The sequence below is a fragment of the Sinohyriopsis cumingii genome, chromosome 8 (genome assembly GCF_028554795.1).
Source record: "Sinohyriopsis cumingii isolate HCF-2022 chromosome 8, ASM2855479v2, whole genome shotgun sequence".
Taxonomy (NCBI): domain Eukaryota; kingdom Metazoa; phylum Mollusca; class Bivalvia; order Unionida; family Unionidae; genus Sinohyriopsis; species Sinohyriopsis cumingii.
In genome coordinates, this window is record NC_142968.1 from 91,671,673 (window position 1) to 91,695,190 (window position 23,518).

At 34.7% G+C, this 23,518-nt stretch overlaps 1 protein-coding gene across 7 annotated transcripts in view; it reads right to left on the reverse strand.

The window, feature by feature from the left end:
* LOC149794139 (DNA repair protein complementing XP-A cells-like) overlaps nt 1–23,518 on the reverse strand; it is a 64,477-nt gene that overhangs the window by 27,118 nt on the left and 13,841 nt on the right. For all 7 annotated transcript variants that reach the window (XM_089968209.1, XM_089968210.1, XM_089968206.1 and 4 more), the window contains 3 exons: nt 16,328–16,434; nt 3,895–4,000; nt 1,353–1,518 (listed from right to left, as the gene is read on the reverse strand). In XM_089968209.1, the coding sequence (XP_089824335.1) occupies nt 1,353–1,518; nt 3,895–4,000; nt 16,328–16,434 (379 nt within the window). The remainder of the gene's footprint in view (nt 1–1,352; nt 1,519–3,894; nt 4,001–16,327; nt 16,435–23,518) is intronic.

The window sequence follows — 23,518 nt, forward strand, 5'->3', positions numbered from 1 at the left end:
TTCCCGTGTTTTCCAGATTTTCATCAATATTTGCTAAATTCAAGGACTTTTCATGGTCGGGAAAAAAATTATCATATCTGCCGACTTTTTCCCCCGATTTCCTGGTAGTGTGGGAACCCTGTTCAAGATATAATTCAACGTTTAAAGTCCTTATGTAAAAAGGTACAGTTAGATACAATGACACTTGACAGAACATTTATCCCTTTCCATTTAGAAATTGTATTTCATAACAATAAAGGATGTAAAAGCTATTACAAATCACTTTTAAAACGAGATGTTAAACCAACTAGTAAAAATATATAAAATGAAATTTTCAATTTTGAATAGGGAATATGGCCTGACATATATGCTAAAGTTTTTAAAATAACAAGAAACAAAATTACAATGGTTTCAATTTCATGTTAGTCATAGAATTTTAACTAAGAATGATATAGTGTACAATGTGTTTCTATTATAAGATAATAGCTAATCAAAAAAAATATTTCATGGGTCTCATTTGATGACAGAAACAAAGGACTATAATATCACAAAGTCTGTCACCTAGATGTTGTATGTTTATATTTGTCTAACACAGGACTGTCTACAATATGAATATGTGCATGTGTGAATTTTATTTCCCTACACATTTCTTGTACTAGATTATGCGAGATTGTAAGGTGATGTTGGAATGGTTCTCTGACCCAACAGTCAGCTTAATACTGAGACCACAAAAAATTCAGTCAGGGTATTAGCATCCCACTCAAAGTTTCCTTGCCTGTATCAACAGTATAGCTAGTAAACTGTAGGTTTTTATATCAACACTTCCTATTTGTATCAACAGGCTAATGCCAGCATGCTGTCTTGCACAGTATCTACTACAGCTTAAACACTCCACTTTTGATACTGCTTCATGACTGAATCTTAAACAATAATTAACATACACAGAAAATTCGTCCACTATAAAATACTGGCAATTTCATTTTCGGGGGAAGGGGTATGTGACTTTGTTTGTTTGAGCTGTATTATTTTCTTTTCTTTTATCTCAGGATAATTAATAATTTCTTTAAAAATAATGTCATGGATATTATATGGTGTTATTTTGCTATAAATCAGAACAAGACATTTCTAGAGGTATTGACAGATGGAAATTAAACAACAAAGTGTCAGGCCCCAAAACATTTAATTGTTGGTTACTAATATAATTGTGGTAAGTATTGCTGTAAGTTAAGAAATATATTTGTGGTACACTGTTATACCTTTATCAGTGTGCTGATATAATATGTGGCTCAAACTAGGACATTTTTTTCTTCAGGCAAATCTTCTATGAATTAAGTTGGACTGTATAATTTTTATGTTTTAGTACTGTATGTTACCTGACATTCCAGATATAACTTCATGTCTCCCCATTTTGAATTATGAGGATTTTTTCTAATGATAAAATGCAATGGCGGTTCTCTTTTGTCAAGATCAGCATCTTTTAACAGATATTTATTCCTGGCATCTGTCTTTGTTATCAGTGGATGTGTTTCCTCATTTTGTCTGAAAAATAAAATGCATTCTTAAGAGTACAGTTTATAACTCCCTTACTTTCAAGTACAGGTATCATATATGATGAGTACAGTTTATATTTCCATTACTTTCAAGTACAGGTATGATGAGTACAGTTTATAACTCTCAATTACAGTGATCCCCCTCTTATACGGCCACCATTTCTGCAATGGGAAAGTAGATATAGGACGGATGGTCTTTCAAGATGGTGGCTATATTTGTGAGAAGTATATCAATGTGTATGTAGTAAGAAAACTATATATAGCTTCAAAAGCATTTAATATCATTTAAAAGGATCAATTATTAAATGGTTCTTCGTGTTTTAAGAATAGACTTATTTCAAGTGAACATATATTAATAGTTCTTATTCTTAATCGTGAAATGCAAATTGGGTATTTTGGGCCTGCACGCTGCAAAACCTTTAAAAAACATTAAAATCTTGGTATAAACATTGCTAGGCATTGAGAATAATTCTCTTTCCACTTAGTCCATTTTTTCACTGCTGCAGAATATTCTCATCTGTTATGATGTTGTTTATTTTTGAGTCTTTCCAATATAAACTTTCTCAGCAAGAACACTTGAACTATCCCCACTGTTGTCAAGTTAAGTAACTTTAATTTTTTCTTCTAAAGTAATAATTGTCTGTTTATGTTATGACATGTTAAAGTTTTGTGACAATTTATTCCTACTTTGCTAACTGTACTGCACTGCAATTTAAATATGCAGATGAAACTTTGTAGAGTAAACAAAATGCCTTGTTTATAAAGGAAGATATACGTGTAGTGTTATGTGATTTTTTTTGTCTTTGTCTGGTATCATGTTTTGTTCAAGGTTAATTTCTCTCAGTTGTTAATCCACAAAATCTACATTTAGCCTATGCTAACCATGTTATCATCCTGACAATTACGTCCAGTCATAATCATCAAACAGAATAACTCAGCTGCTGTGTATAGCCCAAAACTCTATCACAACATTGTTGAGCCCATTTCCTGTAAACATTGGTATTTATAGAAAAGTATATAATCATAACCTTAGTGGTATATGCACTTTAGCCAACTCTTCCTCCAGTAATGAAACCTGACATCGAGAAATAGACACTGGTGGAGAAAATTGGATTACTTACCTTACCGTACAAATTAAATATTAGATTTGGTTACATTAAAATAAAATGTGGTTGCTGATATGGGGAATTTTTTAAATTTTTGCACCAATATGCTGGCTGCTGGTCACATTAGATCTGTGGTCATTCTTGAGGGATACCTTTAAGCACAAACTCGTTGGTGCCAAGGGATACTGGCTGTAAAAAGTAGGTGTCTGCTGGTCAGGGGAGCCATTCACAAGTGGGACCACTACACTTTCAAATACAGGTATGATATGATGAGTACAGTTTATAGATAAATTACTTTCAAGTACATTTATGATAACATGAGTACAGTTTATATCTCCATTACTTTCAAGTACAGGCATGACATCTTAAATAATGTTTATAGATCCATTACTTTCACATACAGGTATGACATCATAAATAATGTTTATAGATCCATTATTTTCAAATACAGGTATGATGTCATGAGTACATGTTATAACTCCATTACTTTCAAGTACAGGCATGACATCATAAATAATGTTTATAGATCCATTACTTTCAAGTACAGGTATGATATCATAACTAATGTTTATAGATCCATTACTTTCACATACAGGTATGACATCATAAATAATGTTTATAGATCCATTATTTTCAAATACAGGTATGATGTCATGAGTACAGGTTATAACTCCATTACTTTCACATACAGGTATGACATCATAAATAATGTTTATAGTTCCAATACTTTCAAGTACAGGTATGATATCATGAGTACAGGTTATAACTCCATTACTTTCAAGTACAGGTATGACATCATAAATAATGTTTATAGATCCATTACTTTCACATACAGGTATGACATCATAAATAATGTTTATAACCCCATTACTTCCAAGTACAGGTATGATATCAAAGCTCTCAACACATATAAAGGTAACCAATGATACACATCATATGGACATTATTTATGACTCTGTCTGCACTTATCATGATGAGCTTTAATATAAAAAATTTACCCAGGATTCTCTTAAAAAGCACTGTGAAGGTAATAAGTAAAATATGGTACAGTATATCTTCATCTTTATCTTTCATTTAGTGCTGCAGATATGTCACAATGCTTGCTTTAGTACCAACTAAACCAAAAATGAAGAACAAAAACCAAAACCCCAAAGAAACCAACTAAATAGAGATTCTTTAAAATCTGTCATATGCTCTGTTTAATAGTTGTGTTATTCAATCTGACAACGTAGCCCTACAGCCTAACACAAAATATTTACTTGCAATTGTCACAGACAGAGTAGTGAAACTTGTCATAAAGGTATGATTCCAGAAACTCCTTTCCACAGTCTTCACAGATGAGATTCTCTGTCACCATCACAGGACCTGGAAAAAAATATACACAAATATTTTGGAGTCACAATTGGATTTAGTATAAAAAATCCAAGTGGACTTTATGAGAAATGTTTGGCAACAGGATAAAACTTGCTCAGGAAGCTATCACAAATATGTTTCTGTTTGTCTCCTCCTGATTATGCCATCCTTACATTGCACTGTAAATGACTGCATTCATATCCCAAACCTACATTGTCACTGACAACTCATCCTCAAAAAACATCTCAAATATGACCATTCTCAGAGTCTCTTAATCAGTCTAAACACAGTTACAATATGAACTGACTGGCAGCCAGACATATAAGTGACATCTAAACATATACATGTAAAACCAATCACACTTTGTCCAACAAAGTGTGGATACAAAAATATTTGTGCGCTGTCAGAAATTTAACCTGTCGGAGGCAAGCCTCCCCCTTCCACATTCATCATAATTCAATAAATTAACAACAATGTATCTTTTATTCAAGTTTCAGGTCATTATGCAGCTGTAATGGAATTGGCATAACAAGTGACATTTTCCTTTTATAAATGCAGACCTCACCTTTGATCACCTAAATGTAAATGTGCCATTTGATACTGAACTGCTAAGAAAGCTACATTACAGATTCTGTTGGACAACTGACAGTACGTGTATCAGTTTAGCTGGGATCACTTAGGCATGGCAATATACTGTAGTATCATTTATTTTATTTAGTATGGCAATATACTGTAGTATCATTTATTTTATTTAGTATGGCAATATACTGTAGTAACATTTATTTTATTTAGTATGGCAATATACTGTAGTAACATTTATTTTATTTAGCATGGCAATATACTGTAGTAACATTTATTTTATTTAGTGTGGCAATATACTGTAGTAACATTTATTTTATTTAGCGTGGCAATATACTGTAGTAACATTTATTTTATTTAGCATGGCAATATACTGTAGTAACATTTATTTTATTTAGTATGGCAATATACTGTAGTATCATTTATTTTATTTAGTATGGCAATATACTGTAGTAACATTTATTTTATTTAGTATGGCAATATACTGTATTATCATTTATTGTATTTAGTATGGCAATATACTGTAGTAACATTTATTTTATTTAGTATGGCAATATACTGTAGTAACATTTATTTTATTTAGCATGGCAATATACTGTAGTAACATTTATTTTATTTAGCATGGCAATATACTGTAGTAACATTTATTTTATTTAGTATGGCAATATACTGTAGTATCATTTATTTTATTTAGTATGGCAATATACTGTAGTAACATTTATTTTATTTAGCATGGCAATATACTGTAGTAACATTTATTTTTTTTAGTATGGCAATATACTGTAGTATCATTTATTTTATTTAGTATGGCAATATACTGTAGTAACATTTATTTTATTTAGCATCGCAATATACTGTAGTAACATTTATTTTATTTAGTATGGCAATATACTGTAGTATCATTTATTTTATTTAGTATGGCAATATACTGTAGTAACATTTATTTTATTTAGCATGGCAATATACTGTAGTAACATTTATTTTATTTAGCATGGCAATATACTGTAGTAACATTTATTTTATTTAGTATGGCAATATACTGTAGTAACATTTATTGTATTTAGTATGGCAATATACCGTAGTAACATTTATTTTATTTAGTATGGAAATATACCGTAACATTTATTTTATTTAGTATGGCAATATACCGTAGTAACATTTATTTTATTTAGTATGGCAATATACTGTAGTAACATTTATTTTATTTAGTATGGCAATATAATGTAGTAACATTTATTTTATTTAGTATGGCAATATACCGTAGTAACATTTATTTTATTTAGTATGGCAATATACCGTAGTAACATTTATTTTATTTAGTATGGCAATATACTGTAGTAACATTTATTTTCATTGGGCTCAATTTTCATGGTTTTGTATTTAAAAAAGGCATTTTTTGTGGGTACTTAAATTTGTGTCAGTTTGCATATTAGTTGGTATTTAATTTCATGGTTTAACCTCTACAAATACCCAAAATAAAGAATACAAAAGAATAAAACTATGCTGACGCAAACGGCAGTCACTTTAATGTTTAAAACAATACTACCACCTGTATGAGCACAAATTAAAGACCTGGCAATTTCAATACCTACACCGTGTTTTTGACCAAGTGAATAACATCAGTCGAAGCCAACGCAGCCAACAACACTAAAACAATACTTCCATCTCTATGTGCACAAATAAAACACCTGTCAAGATTAATCACTTTCGCCATGTTTTTGTTTGTGTGCTCAACATCAAAGGAAGCCATTGCAGCCAACAACACTTAGCCAATCGGTTATCAAAGTACATATGGATGATCTCTTACTTAAACCACTGTCCATCAAGTTGCACCATCAGTATTTTCTGACGATCATGACATTAACACAGTGGCTTAAGAGTCATAAAATTCAATTAGACCCACCCCCTTGGTTCATGGACTTCCTAACCCATCAGAAGCTGTGAACATGATGCAGGCACTTGCTTACCAGGCAGCTAATGTTTGTGCCTTCCCCTTGTACAGATTTACTTCAACCACTAGACTTGACAGTAAATAAAGAGTACAAAGAAGAATTAAAGTCACACTTCCATGAGTGGTATGCTAAACAGGTCATGGGGGCCCCGAGTGGCCGAGTGGTCTAAAGCGCTCTTTGTTACGGATCACTGCCATCTCACCTCTGTCTGCGGCGGTTCGAGTTCAAGATTCAGCCAATGTGGGTATGTGAGAAAGCTTGCCAGTAGCTTCTCGTGGGTCGGTGGTTCTTTCCGGGGTTTTCTCTGGTTCTTCCTCCACCATTAATACTGGCCGCCATGTATAGCCCATCATGTGCTGCAAAATGGCGTTAAACCCCACAACAAAAACAACAACAACAACAGGTCATGGACAACATTACAGAAAAAGATGTTACCAGTAATGATCAGCGCACAGTATTAGTAAACCTTGCAACCTCATTTATCAAACCAATTCATGCTGAATGGAAAATTGCAGCTCACGCGACAATGAGTGAAAGATCAGACATAATTATCAGTGGTTTTGAGAAAGCTGGACTTGTTTAATTTAGCAATTTGGGGATTATTTACCTGAGAAGGATTTGTAAGTACCCTGAGACTTGATTAAACATGATGTTGATACCTTGGGTTTGTCGAAAAATCTGTGAAGTGTGAGCTTTAATACTCTGCTGTAATTGGTGTATATGCATAGTGTTTCATTAATAAATGTGTTTTATGATATAGTTATAGTATTTTAAAGGATTGTTGTTCTTTTGGATTAAAAATGCATGGATAAAATGAAATGTGTTTAAGCAGGATTTAAACATTTCAACAACAGTTGTACTCGAATGAATGATTGATCTGAATAATTATTAAGTTTAATTTTCATATACTGTTTTCTTTCATTTTCAGTATTACTATTGTTTGACTAACATATGCTTTTTCTCTATTTTCTCTCTATCCTTACTTACCTCACATATCGATTTAAGGCAGTGAGTTTAAAATTACAGCTATCGGAGACCTTATCAAACGTGTGCAATGAAACAATATAAAATGATTTATAATTCTTGTTTCAAAAGGTTAAAATAAATAATAAAAATAAAACAAACACGTGTATAAACTAACATTTAATTAGCAGATTAACGTATTGACCTTGATTTATCAAATACTAGCAGCTGTGTTGATCTGTAGGAATGAAACACTGTAAGAAAAATGAGGGGGACATCATCCTATGTGGCTCATTTTTCATTGGGAATTTAAATTTGCGGTTAGGGGCAACAACAGAAAACACAAAAACTGGTCCCCCACGAAAACTGATGATACTACAGTACCTTAATATGCTTTCTTGATGGAAGTTTGAAGCCAGGATCAGGGAGCAATTATGAATAATGATCATGGTAGTTTGATAAAAATTTTAAGAAGATTTGCCATTCTAAGCTTTCTTTCTTATATGTAGGTTTGAAATTATTTCCTTTTACAGTTGCGAAGCTAAATATAGGAAACAGAATGAGATACTGTTGCCACAAGACATGTACAGCCTATAAACACATTACCATGCACAGCATATACACCTGTTTCTATGTATAGCATACACACGTTTTACTGTGTACAACATATACACATTACTGTGTACAGCATATACACATTACTGTGTACAGCATGCATTACTATGTACAGCATATACATGTACCATATTTACTGCATATGTTGGGACATGATAAAATAATATTTTTTTCTGTCCCAGAACTTATGGTGAAATATTTTTCACTTTAGTCATATGTCCCAAGACTTAAGAAACGAAATAAATTTGTACTGCATTTGTGCTTGCCCCCTCCACTGTACGTTGCAATAAAATAGGTAAATAAAACGCCTAATTGATAACAAAAAGAAAGAAACTAAGCTGGTGTTGTTATCATTTATTCCTTTTTTCAACATAAGCATTAAAGAATAAAATATTTCCACGAAATCCATATAAGTAGCGTATGATTCCATACTGTAGCATGTATCAGTTATGTCCAATACCACACACCACGTTGTTCATTGACATGAACACTGAGAAACAATTGTGTGTGATTGTGCTCAGAGATTCGAACATGTTATCCAACTGAAAACTGCAGCCAACAAAATCGCAAACAAGAGGGAAATAGTCAACTGATATCTTCAAGCCATCATTCATGTATGACACGGTGTTGGGTGCAAAATAATCAAAATTGAATTATATCCAGGTCTACTGTATGACAGTATCTTGCAAATAAAAATCATTATTTGAAAACACATTCACTTGAGTGTAAGTGACAATCTTTTTACCAGCTCGGGTTACAAAATTATCCTTACTATTTACCCGCAGACATCAATGCTCCTTTGTATTAATTGTAACCACAGATGCCAAGCACATATAAGCCCTGGTGGTGAATAAACATGACTGGCAGCAAGCAGTTAACTCCTTCTTTGAACCTACTGACAGGACAACAAAGACAAAAGTTTTTTATTATTAAAGCAAGCCGATCTCAGAAGCTGACTTTGGTTATCATTTTTGTAAAGGATATCAGTATAAAGGTTATTTTAGTGCAAAGCAAGCCGACATCGGAAGCTGACTATGGATTCTGTGAAGTGAGACGATTTTTATTTTGTGTGGAATATACAAAGACGACAGAGATATGGAAGCAAACTTCCTTTTTCAACTGTATTCACCAGAATTTTGAAAATAAACTGAAACAATGTAACAAATTTTAATGTGACACAATATAGTGCTTTGTGCACAGATGTCGATGACCCAGCGTCACCCATTATATTTGGAGAAAATAAAATCATGTGATGAATTCGTGAAGGCCAGAAGAGAAGCAAACAATTTCGCAAACGAGAGGGAAATAATCAACCGATATACTGAAGACAACTGCCATTCACGCATGGCATGGTGTTAGGTGCAAAATAATCAAAATTAATTTTCATCCAGGTCTACTGTATGACAGTATCTCGCAAACAAAAAATCATTATTGAAAACACATTTATTTGAGTGCAAGTCACAATCTTTTCGCCAGTGCGGGTTACAAAAGTATCATTACTATTTACCCGCAGAAATCAGTGCACCTTTGTATTAATTATTACTTTAGATGCCAAGCACATAGAAGCCCTGGTGGTAAATAAACACAACTGGCAGCCAGCAGTAAATTTCTTCTTTGAACTTACCGACAGGGCATTCAAGACAAAGGTTATTTTTATTACAAAGCAAGCCGATGTCGAAAGTCGACTTTGGACTCAGAAGCCGATTTTTATAAAGGATATCAATACAAAGGTTATTTTATTGCAAAGCAAGCTGACATCCAAGATATGGAACCTAACTTTGGTTCCTTTTCACCATTATTCACAAAAATTTTGAAAATAAAGTGAAACAGTGGAACAGTTTTTGAAGTTACACAATATAGTGCTTCGTGTGCGAACATCAATGACCCAGCATCATCCAGAAGATTTGGAGAAAATAAAATCACATGATGAATTTGTGAAGGCCAGAAGAGAAACTGATCATTTTGCCAACAATATGATCATTAAAATGGATGAAACTCTAGTGTACTTTGATCACATTCCTGGATGGACTGATGGTAAGATGGGCATCAAAAAGTGTGAGAATTAGCAGGACTAGTGCAGATTTAAAAAGTCTGACTTTTGACCTTGCAGTTTCTGCTTCAGGTGGTGTGTTGCCTCTAAACAAATTCACTGTATGAGAAAGCTAAAAAAAATATTCATGTACCAAAAGAATAGATCATACATGTGCAGGAGAAGGGTTGTGTTGATGAGATGCTGCTGCAGTGGATTAAAGAGTTTTATCTCAAGTACAGTTTTATATTTTTTAAAATAAAATTTCAGTTGGAGTGCAATTTCCGACATGTAATTTTCAAATGATTTAAATGGTGTCCCACAACTTACGACTAAAAAAAAAAACCGATGTGTCCCAGAACATACAGTGCACAAAATAATTACTTTTAAAATTAATTTATGGTGTATAAACAAATATGGTGTCCCAAAATATACAGTAAATATGGTATCCACAATATTGTTGTTGTTGTTGTTGTTGTTGTTCTAGGGTTTAACGCCATTTTTCAGCACAAGATAGGCTATACATGGCGGCCAGTATAACTGGTGGAGGAAGAACCCTGGAAAACCCAGGGAAGAACCACCGACACACGAGAAGCTACTGGCAGGCTTTCCCACGTACCCACGCTAGCCGAGCCTTGGACTCGAACACACGCAGACAGAGGTGAGATGGCAGTGATCCGGAACGGTGAGCGCTTTAGACCACTCGGCCACTTGGGGCCCCTCCACAATATTGTGTACCGTATTTACATGCATTACTGTGTATGGTACATATATGTTTAACTATGTACAGCAGTTAAATATGACAGGCCTTCAGCTTTCAAAATATATACATCCTGAAGAAATCTTTGAATAATTATTTGTAATTTGATTGGTAAAAATGCAACACCACATAAAAGCAGAAGATGGACAAAATATAAAAGTGCTCCACAAACTGATGCCCAGATTTCTTTAATTCTAGACTGAGTCTGTCCTATATCCCACATGAGTTGCCTATCAGACCTGTCAACAGAACACCCCACCCAAAAAAATACAGATAAAACAACAAAAGAACACTACTTTGTATGCAAAGTAGGAAAAAAGCCTATGAATGGGGATTGATAAGAATATTTATTCTCTTTTTATTTCAATAACCTATAATTAAACACCATTTGTCCTTCATGAAAAAAACTATCCATGTCACTGAAATGGGGGTGGGGGTGAAAAACAAATTGACATTCTGGGCCAATGAAATAAACATAAAAACATATTCATGGGTATTTTTGGAATTCTGTATACAGTAACACCATGTATAATGGTATAGTAATGATATCACACAGTGTGGATAAATATCTTAGACAATCTCCTTGAGATCAAATTTTCACTGAATAAAAGATTTATTATGCTAGGATAACTTCCTTCTGATATGTGAAACCGATGAATCCCTGCAAGTGTTTTCATACTAAGTTGTATCTTTGAATATACCTGTAAGTGGAATATATTAAGTGTCATTTCATGTATTTGTGTGTACTGTATATACTCGCACGAAAGCCATATAATTTAAGAAAAATTATAGGTTAGAAGAAAGGGGGGTCAGTTTGTCCACAGGCCAAGATCTAAACTTAAAAGTTTTTAAGTTTTTTTGTTGACTACCAATATGGCTGTAAATCTTGGGATACGAAAACATAATTTTTCCGTGTCCTAAGATGCACTTGCTGCATGAAAAAGTACATTATCGGTGTCCAAGCACTAACTAAACTGTTATAAACTACTATGATTGCTTTTGTTATTATTTTGCACGTGCATAATTTCTGATTTCCACGACACAAAATTAAATAAAAGTAAATAAAGACTTTTTTGACTGGCCAGTTCAAGTTTACCTGAGAGACCAGACTGTACTATAATGTACACTACTAACAGTGCAAATCATGCCTAGTGTCACTTTAATCCTTGTTTATTCCGAAACATATTAGATGCAGATTTTGCTTTATTCATTTTTCGATCAAATCACATTGTTTCAGAAAACACTTCAACCAGTCAGTGATAGCCATTTCATTTACATTGATCCACACATTCACGAGTTACTCTTTTTCAATGATTTAAGGGATGCTACAAACTAAGGTAATCTTTATGAAAAGGTACACGCGTTCAATTGTGCGAGGCACAACCAGCACAACTGTTACATATTTATGAAAGAATGGTAATAATAAAGGCAAAATTACTTTTGTGCTTTGACCAAACAAAATCATAATTTTCCACACAATGGAAAGCTGGATGTTTCAGCGTCTCCTTTTTGTTTATAATAAGCAGATTTGTCTTTTAATTCGGACAGCAATACAGGCCAGTTAATCATTAAAACCTGAAACTGGGTTGGGATAAGAGGCAATTTTGAACTGCAACTGTACTTTGATGTGTAATTGCCTTTCACTCCATAATATTAGCAGGATTATGGTATTAGCGTCATTTACGAAGCATTATTTCTAAACTTCATTATTGTATTTTTGATTTCTCATTAAAGTTTAATACATTGGTGCCCATGAGTCGAATCCAAGGGATGTACTTTATTCAGCAGAATGTACTTCATTTTCAGGACATGTTCAAGTCTACAGTGTACATGTGGTGGCACCATTATGTAAATATGCTCACTAGCATAATTGCAAAACCCTATTGTTGTTCATTAATTTCATACTGGGATAATATTTTAATTAGTTAGGTATTTACAATTTCAAGGCAAAACAAAATCATAATTACTGGTGCACTGATATAAAATGTCTAATGCAATAATGCATAAACAAACAATAATTGAGTCAAGAGAGACAGGTAGTGTTACAGCAACCCATGAATGCACAATTACTGCCATCGTCTGGTCAAGTTTGATTTTTGATGTAAACAACTTTAAATAAATACCTATTTACTTAGCTATGGTAATGATGCTAAATTTATGGAGTAGAAGGGAGAGAGAGAGAGAGAGAGAGAGAGAGAGCAAGAGAGAGCTGAATACTAAGTTAAAACATTTTTACATGTGATATGTTTTGTCAATCTAATATCAATTTTGGGAACCAATTAATTTATTAGCACTATTATGCATGGCATCTCATCCAGCTAAACTCACTTTAGATTTTACAACAGTTTATTAGTGTGGATTATTGTGGTAGAATAAATGGTTATCGGCACTGCCACCAGACAAAAAGTCCTCTTTACCCATGCCAGATTCATCATTTAAACAATTATTTGGCCTGGATTATTGTCAAGAAACAAAAGACAAATCTGCCAATTATAAACAAAAGCAAATGCTGAAACAGCCAGGTGACCAAAATTATCATTTTGTGTTAAGCCATCATATACAAACTAATATGGATCAATGATCAGATTTTGGTATTCTATAAATAAAGCTGAAAATTTTAAAGGGGGGTCCTCCCCCAACGGGGTCTAGAGGGACAGTTCCCCCAATCTGGGGGGTGGGGGGCAGGGGGGCCAAAAGCCCTCAGGCCAAAAATGCATTTCACAATCATAAAAAACTGCTTCTGGTGGAACTTATGATCATAATATATAACAAAATAATCCTCTGAAAAACTAACAAACTTACCAAAAAATTTCAACTTGGATAATATCACAATATTTGTTGTCAGATGAATTTGTTCTCCAATAATATTGATGCTGGAGTTATTTAATGTGCATATCAGTGTTCACATAGTAATTAAGTCACAATAATTTCTCAATTTTTGCAGCAAATATATATTTCTCTCTTTTCATAACAAATCTGTAAAATAAACACCAAGTACATCAACTATATACAAATAATCCCATACATTTACTTGTCTTTTTCTCCAATGGACACAACCTGTTGATATGCCAGTTGAACTCTTTTTGCAGTTTTGGCAAAGATTTCTTTAGCCTTACTTTTTGACTGACTTTTTTGGCTCAATGTGCAATCATTTCTTTTCCTTCTCGATGAGGCCTTTTTCCTTTCAAGCTGGTGCTTGTATTGGTGACATGCAGTGCGCATATTCTGACATCTGTTCTCTCATGCAAGAAATCTTTTTTCTCACAATAATTAACTGCACTTTTTCCAGATGCCTTCTGAGCGTCAATTTTTCCGTATGCAGCTTCTCCTGTAGGTGCTGTTCCAAACACTTCCAACAGCAATTACCTTTGAGCAGAGGTCACAAAATGCCAGTCCGCTAGCGTTCAGTTTTCTTATAAACTGACTAACTAAATTTTCATCGACTTTTCGCTCCAGCCATTCCCATTTCCATATGTTTTTTAAACCTTTTTTCTAAACTTCTCGTGTCATGGTCTCTCTCAACAACTCAGGATACCATTTTTTGCAAGCATGCTTCTTCTTTCCATTGCCATTAGTTTCCATTACATGAAGATTCACTGGATAATTTAAACTTTTGACCAATCAGAATATGTGGGCTAACTAATATAAGGATCGCTGTAGAATGGGACCAAACTGACCATAAAAAAAAACAGATCGGAGATGATAAAAAATGGACTATATCAAGAAAAATCGGATTCAAGTCAGAAGAAAAGTGGAATTCCACTTTTAAAAAAAATCATGTCTGAATGATGTGAATATATGCTGTTTATGCAACTTATTTAATGAAAGATGTGCATCTTTTCCTATTATTTACATCATTTTATTGAACTGATTATATTTCTGAAAGACAGTAATTCTTGAGCACATGGATTAAAGTAAATAAAATAGCAATGGACATCAAGCTAAAATACGATCTGCATGAATGCGATTTGGCAAAAAGAATGAATAAAGTAAAATCTGCATCAAATATATTTGGAATAAACAATGATAATAAGTGATGCTGCACCTGATTTGTACTTTGTATGTACAGTACACTATAGTATAGGTCTCCAGGTAAACTCTAAATAATTGTTGTTGTTGTTGTTGTTGTTGTTGTAGGGTTTAATGCCATTTCTCAGCACACAATAGGCTATACACGGCAGCCAGTATTAATGGTAGAGGAAGAACCCGGAAAACCCCGGAAAGAACCACTGACCCACGAGAAGCTACTGGCAAGCTTTCTCTCATAACCACATTAGCCAAATCCGAGACTCGAACCCACGCAGACAGAGGTGAGACGGCAATGATCTATAATGGAGAGCGCTTTAGACCACTCAGCCACTTGGGGCCCCGCTCTAAATAATAACATAACAGCAATCAACACAGCTTATCAGTGTTTCCCTTTACCCTCATTTGCGATTCAGAACCCTCAAATTTTTAATTTGACCCCCAGTTTTGATACCAAAGTTTGTTTTTTACTCAGTCTGACCACCAGTTTTGACACCAAGGAGATTTTTGACTCTCAGTCTTGCACCCCTAGGGGATACATTGCTGTGACACAGTTTATGAGTATACTGACATGGTAATTAAACAAAATCTGGTCATTGTTGTGTGTCAATCTGGTCAATTTTGTCTTGACATTTTTGTGTTTAAAAATGCTGGGACACCAAAACTGCTATATTTCTTACATTAATATATTTTATTGTGTCCCAAGACTTACAGTCATTATAGTACCAACACTTATTTTACTTTTATTTGTTTAAATTGTGAATGTAAGAATAGTCATGTAGGATGCTTTTCTCATCTCTTCAGCCTTTTGACAAACAGTATTATTAAATTAAAGTGAAAATATAAAGGACAGCCTTTAAGTGTCCATAAAAAATGGGTGAAAAACTGTGTTTTAATAGGTAGTTCATTGCTCCTAAGACCTTTTGTTTATGTCAGTATCTTTCATTGCTTTGGTAGATTTCAGTTGAGAAAATGGCTTTCACTTCTACTGACAATTTCAAACAAAATTCAATTTCATATTGTCTCCTGTAATGGCTGTTGGAATTATTAAACATGTTTTATCAGCAATCTTGATTTCACTGCAAGAACTTGAGCATGGGGGCTTTTGTTCTTTTTCTTTAGCAAGAATCTGGTTTCCTGATTGGATTCATTAAACTCAAGACTGACTGTATCAAAACAGACATAATAAGATTTAGAATATTCATTTACAGATTAGAATATTCATGTACAGGTTAGAACTTTCACGTACAGGTTAGAATATTCATGTACAGATTAGAATATTCATGTACAGGTTAGAATATTCATGTACAGGTTAGAATATTCATGTACAGGTTAGAATTTTCTAAGTAGCACACTCAAACTAAATGAATCCTAACCAACATAACTCCTCTGAATCCTAATGTTTTAAATTCTACCTTGAGGATGCTTAATTTCTTGTTTGCACTTTTCCTTCCCATCTTCCTCTTCTAAAAAGAATCCAGCTCCTGTGTCAATTTGGCGGGCAGGACCATTCACTTTCCACCTGTTCAAAATAAATGGTAGTCTTAAAAATATAAAAAGCTCCATTTTATATGAACGCAGTAAGAAATATGAAAACAATTAATTCTAGACCAAGTATATTGTCCAAGACTTGAATGCTTCCAAAAGTAATAAAAGATAATCAAAATGGCATTATATAAACAAAAATAATGATAATAACATATCTTTTAATACAGAAATACAAAATTTTATTCTAGTACAATAAGTTTCTTCAACGATACTTACTCAGTCACAACACCTTACAAGAACTACTGCTAACTCACAAATCCATCCCTCTCAAACTAAACTTTTAAGTTAAGAAGTTAAAAGTTACCTGCCTACATATAGATAGTGTATTTTATCCAAGAAAATAGTGCCAGCCCCAATCTCTAGTCCTTTCCCTCTCAAGCACCACTTCATAGCTCTCACTGGTTCCAGTAGATGACCATGGGATGAAGTGTCCAGAGTAGACAGAGGTTTCACCACAAATGATTGATTTTCCATGAGTGAAGGTATGTTTTTGTTAATGAAAATAGGTGCCATGACGAGTCATACTATCTTATTGGAACTGTGAGTAGTTGAGTAACCTGATAATACAATTATTTTGCTGATTCTGCCTGCTAGTGCGAGCAGGAAGCAGGTCTTGTATTAGAGATGAAGCCCTTTGTCTTGTCTGATAATACTGCATGCATGGAATGGTAGCCCTTTGTCATGACTGCCTTGAACTGTTTCTCATCAAAGAGCCAAAGCAGAAAGTTAGCTCATTCAGGCATTGATGCATTCAGAGATGCAATGTGCTAATGGTCACACTATCATGCAAAAAGTTTCCATTTTCCCTTGTACACTCTCAAAGTGGATGACCATCTCACTTGAGTGATACTCTCCACCACTTGTGGAGAGATTTGTTTGTTCCTGAGGGCATGTTTAATGTAAACTAGATATGCAGGTTTAACAACCCTGGATTAGGATAGAATACCTGCTGTTGTGGTTGAGCAGACAAGGAAATATCTGTTTTCCTGGAAGTTTATGATGTTGTTGATCCATGATTTTTTAACTTGAGAGGAGCAATCAGGATGTGGTGAGACTCTGATTCTCTTGCTTTCTGTATCACCTTTGGAATTAGAGGTGTTGGAGGGTAAGCGTATGCATTTAATCCTATCCATCTATAGAAAGACCATCAACCATCCAGGCCTTCAGATCCAGGACTGGTGAGACAAAGATTGTGAGCTTTACTTTCCACCATATCACAAATAGATCTACCATTGGTTAATTCCAGTGGGCATATATATATGAGTGAAAACCAGGGATATAGCAACTTATTCTATTTATATCTGTGATTCTCACAGGAGAGCAAATTCTCTAATACTTTCAGTCACCTGGATTGTGATGAACTTGTATTTGGATTTGTTGTTAAAGACACCACCGTAAACAAGCCGAAACAAGAACATAAATGTCTGGGGACTAGGTTCCCACTTGCCTTATCAGATAATTCACCACAATGGAATTCTGAGACAAAATGAGAATGTCGTTTCCACATAGCTCCTTGTGCATGAGTGGGCATTGCTCCACTGGCCTCCTGGAATGATCAAAGGAGATGTGCACCTCTCTCTGTGCTTGCATGCACACAAACTGTGAAATCCAGAGGGTGTACCTGCAAGGGTACACCTGACTGTCACAGTGAGATCTAGCAAAGACGATGAAGCTTGGAGGCATAATTCATTGGTTCAAGGTCAATGAGGTGATGCCAATGCCTCCTGTGCAATCTGAGATGAAGCTGGAGAAGATTTGTCTAAAGGGGCAGGCCACAATGCACATAGAATGTCCTGACTGGAATACAGTTACTTCCAAAGAATCACTAAGCCACTGAGTGGCAAAGGCATGAGAACACAGTGAATACATATCCCAAGTTTACTGGAGCACTAAACTTAGTTCACAGAGCATTGTGTGCACAGTAATTTAATATCAGTTTTCTACTGCACACATACTATCTGCACATAAAAAAGGTTACATCAATGTGAGGGGAAAGCACTAGTGACCTGTGCAGGTGAATGACACCTATGTGTGTGAGTTTGAGAAAGATATAATTCTACAAACAACAGAAAACTTAGATGTCAAAAGATAAGAGCAAGATAATACTAGAAAATTAAAGATATAATATATTTCCCTTTTAGAATATTTGTAGGTTTCGATTATGAAGCCTCTTATTAGAAAGAGTGCTACTTGGCACAAGCATTAGTAGTAACAGGAGTGGTCATGGAATTCTGCACAAACTTCTGTATCAAGGGGAGATCACTCTAACCACTATCAATGTGGGCCGGTAACTTCTAACTTCATAGCTGAAATGTTTAGCCTGGGAGTACTGCTGGATTTGCAAAAAAAGAAGCAGTTCTTCTAAGGTATTATGATTGGTCAATGTATCTGAAGAAACTACTCTATTTGGTCATTTTAAATTTTGGCCGTTTCCTTCCTCAAACTGATTGTTGTTGTTGTTGTTGTTCTAGGGTTTAACGCCATTTTTCAGCACATGATAGGCTATACATGGCGGCCAGTATAACTGGTGGATGAAGAACCCTGGAAAACCCACGAGAAGCTACTGGCAGGCTTTCCCACATACCCATGCTAGCCGAGCCTTGGACTAACCCATACAGACAGAGGTGAGATGGGAGTGATCCGGAATGGTGAGTGCTTTGGACCACTCAGCCACATGGGGCCCCTCCTCAAACTGAACAAAAATTACTAACATTAACACATCAACTTAAAATGCAATTATACATGTGTCCCATTTTAAAATCTAATTACAGTAAGAAATTGTACCAAGGCTGATTGAGAATATGTTATGCATGAAGCATCTCATAAGAAAGGGGACACTGACATAATAACCTTTGGAGTTGAAATATGTTACGAATTTTGTTCTGTTATTGTGCTGTACATGCCAGATATATCATCTAATCATTACTCAGATACCTAAATAACCTGAAAGAATGAAAACCATGGTTACTTTTTGGGGCTGCCTGAGTTTTTCCTCTTTGCTTTGTACACCAAGGTGTGAGCAGCTAACCAAGGACAGACTGCATCAGGATGGATATTATTATGTTACATTACTCCAGCTAATTGCACATCATATACAGCAGAACCTGTCTTGAAAGTCCACCCCTTGTGCAAAAAAATAATGGTCTCTCAAGACAGATGGTCTCTCATGACAGGTCATAACACTATATAACCAATAAATATGTGCAAGGAGAACCTGGTCTCTCAAGACAGGTGGTCTTTCATAGCAGGTTTTACTGTACTAGGTCATGACTGTGGTATATTCAACAATGCAAATTTATGTTGAACATATATTTCATCATTAAAATCAAAAGCTACACTAAAAATTTCTCTATTTTTGCAAAATGTTAATTAAAAAATAATAAATTTATGAAATGCTTGCTCTTGAAAAGGTAAATAAAAAGTACATGCAAGTCTGAGTCACCCCATCAAGTTAAGATCTGCTAAAAAATAGTTCCAATATATTTGTAATTCACTGGAATTATACAAACTTTGTGATTAAATTTACTAGAAATAACATGGTTTATTCTTCAGATTACATACCATAAATTATGAAGTGCATGAATATTTAATTTTTCATATCTGAATTAGTACATATAAATGATGTCAGTCTACTTTCAACTCGTCACTTCAGTAACAAACCCCACAGTCACTATCAAGAAGGCTGGTTTCACTTCAACATGCAGAGAAAGATATAGCCAACTTAATTACTTAAATATTTTGAGGTAGCGATATAAAGGCTTATTATGTTACATACGCATACTCTGTGGTCAGCTTTGTTGCTGATTTGATTGCCATAGCTTTCAGCAATTACAATCTATGAATGATATGCCCTAGGAAGTTATGTAATCATGGTTCCCACACTTTTCTAAAGATAAATTTCCAGGTCATTTCCAGGGTTTCTCCAGGATGAAATTAACTTTTTCAAGGTTCACATATCACCATTATTAAATGGAATTAAAGAACATTTTAAATTGTAAAATTTTCTAATTGTAAAGATGTTCCTATTTCGAGACTTTCCAAAACATCTATGTCAGAAAAGATGATCATGTACAAAACCACAAAATGGGTATAAATATTTTGCTGACCTGCATTGTTACTATGTGGAAACAACATAATGAACATAAACTGGTTTTGTTTCCTTTTGTTTCCATTCAAACCTTTAATTATAAAGAATTCTACAGCAATACATATAAATATATATGCATCTTACAGAAAGTAAACATTTCCTATTACAGTATATAAAAAAACAATGAACGCAAATAATTAAGATCTTGTCTTGTAATAAAAAGAGTTTAACCCTAAATTTATCTGTGCCCATAAAATGTCAAACTAGATTTTTCAAACAACATAATCTCCTAAAGACAATCTGGTTAAAAATCCACCATTTAAAAAACATTTTCAAATGGGTTGATTTAAACTTTGACAAAGACCTTCAAAATTATATGATGTTGTATAAACAAGGACTGAATATTCTGTAGAATCAACCTGTCTTCTTGTAATTTGTTAAACCAGTCCCCATGCCTGTATTGATACAGAAGCTCGTGTCAATTTATATATATAATACAACGGACAACAATTTCTCATTTCGGCTCTGAGATTCAACAATTTGGACTACCAACTTGGCTTAAAATGAATAGCATTTTGTTTTCTAATCCAGGTTTCCTCCAAATATTCCCACCCCATTTTTCATAGTTGGACATTCAGGTTGGGGTGTGGGGTCATGGCAATTGCAAATCAAAAATTTCGAATTTGCTGCCCTCGTGCATAGCGACATATGGTATTCACTTACCAGTGGGCCTAGCAAATTTAAACTTATGTTATATCAACTCATACCTACATCAAACTGTTAGAAAATGATTTATTTTCTCAGAAATGGCAAGTAGTATAAGCTTTATGTCTTTAATCCACTGATGGATTTGACGAAACTATGGCATAGATGAAACCTGACCCCCCGTACTCGCCGTTTACATTACTAGTCACATGACTTCACAAATCTCAAACGACATCGGAAGTTCAATAGTCACATGATATCAACAACAAACTCCTCTTTAATGTTGTTGTACTGAAATTCAATTATATTAAATTAAAGTCAGATACTTTTTATAAAAACCAGCAACGTGGCCAGTCTGAATTATCAAGCAGAGAGCACATGTCAATGTGGTAGTTACGTGATACAACAAAACTCCTGAAGTTGTTCTCAGAATATATAAATATGGAGTATTTTGTGTTCTTTCGTTTTTATATTTTTATTACAACCAGCATACAACTTTCATTTAATATTTTTGTTTTTTTTCTCTATAACATTTTGAAAATGTGGGTTGTTAGATTTGTGTACTCATGCGACATGCAATGCAAATCATGAGTACCAGGTCACATTTCATCAATGCCATAGTTTTATCTTGTCTTTCAGCAGATCAAAGACATAATGATTTCAATACTCACAATATCTGAGAAAATAAGTAATTTTCAGATTGATTTCAGGCATGTATCAATCGATCGAACAATGTTTAAGTTTGCTCAGCCATCAGGTAAGTGGCTTCGTTTTGCCACGACCATGTTGGCCTCTTGTAATGCTAGACTGGTTTTCATACCTTCTATGTAACACAAGATACGGAGTTTGAAAATAAAAGTCTACTAGACGAATCTAATCCACTGAGCTTTTGGATTGATTCAGCTTATGTTTATTGCAAGCACCCAGATGATCTATACTGCACCTCTGAATATTCTAGTTAGAACATGATAAGTTTAACTCAGTTACGACTCAATGATGTCATTGTTTTGGGCATCAGGTGGTGGCAGAAAATTCCCCAGGTTTTTCCCGACTTTCATCAATATCTGCGAAATTCAAGGACTTGTCACGGTCAGATAAACAATTATCATTTCTCCCCACTTTTTCTCGATTTCCCAATAGCGTGGGAACCGTGTGTAATACTTCTGAAGCCCTTAAATAGGCATATGTCTCAAAGAATATTAGTAAAAATGCATAAATCTAAATCTTAATCTTTCATAAGATATGATAGAGCGACGGCAATACCAATATTGTTTCCATGCTGATATCTTATACCATTAAAAAAAAGCATATATTAGCCTTGCAGATTCAAAAAAAAAAAAAGAATTTCTTACAACTCTGAAAGTATTTCTCAAAACTGAACTATTCCAAATTTACTATATTGTTACTTAAATGATTATACATCAAATTTCTAAAATGCACATGTGGGTTATGTGGGTTAAGCAGTGGGATGGAGTGGCAGTTCCTGAGCTGCCTGCCTCCAAACTTCCTCTATTCTTCCTCCAAAGCAACGGTGAACCAAACAGGGATGTCTAGAAAGGGAGGGTATGATAAGGTAGGAATGATGTGGATTGCAAGATGTGACACATCATATCAAGAGGGAGCTGGCCAAACCCGTCAAAGAATTGACCATGGTATGGTGATCAACCCTAGTTAATGACCTTAGCAGTTCATAAGCATGGCTGTTGCTGGGTGTCTGCAACGACATCCCTATCCAGCTCTGATAGGCATGGAGCAGATCCGTCTGCCCCCAAAAAAGACGGGCATAAATATGATGGGAGACTAGTTCTGAAGGTGTCTGTTGCCATGAATCTGTTTCTTCTTCCTCAAAAAGATCTACCAATTCTTTAGAGCAGCATTAAGGGTGGGGCCATTCTGAAGTAGCCAACACCTTGTGGACAAGCAGTGAATGCATGGAAGTCTGGCACTGCTGGCTGGTTTGAATGACAAATGGTCGGCCTGGAAGCTGGCAGTATAGAAGATGGTCCGGCTATCACCAGTACTGACCACTCCAAAGGCCTGGCTGGACAGACAGATTTCATACTGAAATCTCCATCATAGCAAGGGCATGTCACCAAGAGTACATTGGATGGATGGATCTGTCACTAAGATCCCCGTAAATCATAGCTGGCTGGACACCATGTTGGAATGGCTGGACGATGGTGCAGTTTTAATATGCATTAGATCCAATGGATGGTGTGTGAACAGCATGTGGTCGGCCCAGATGCTGACACATTTCTCACTGAAA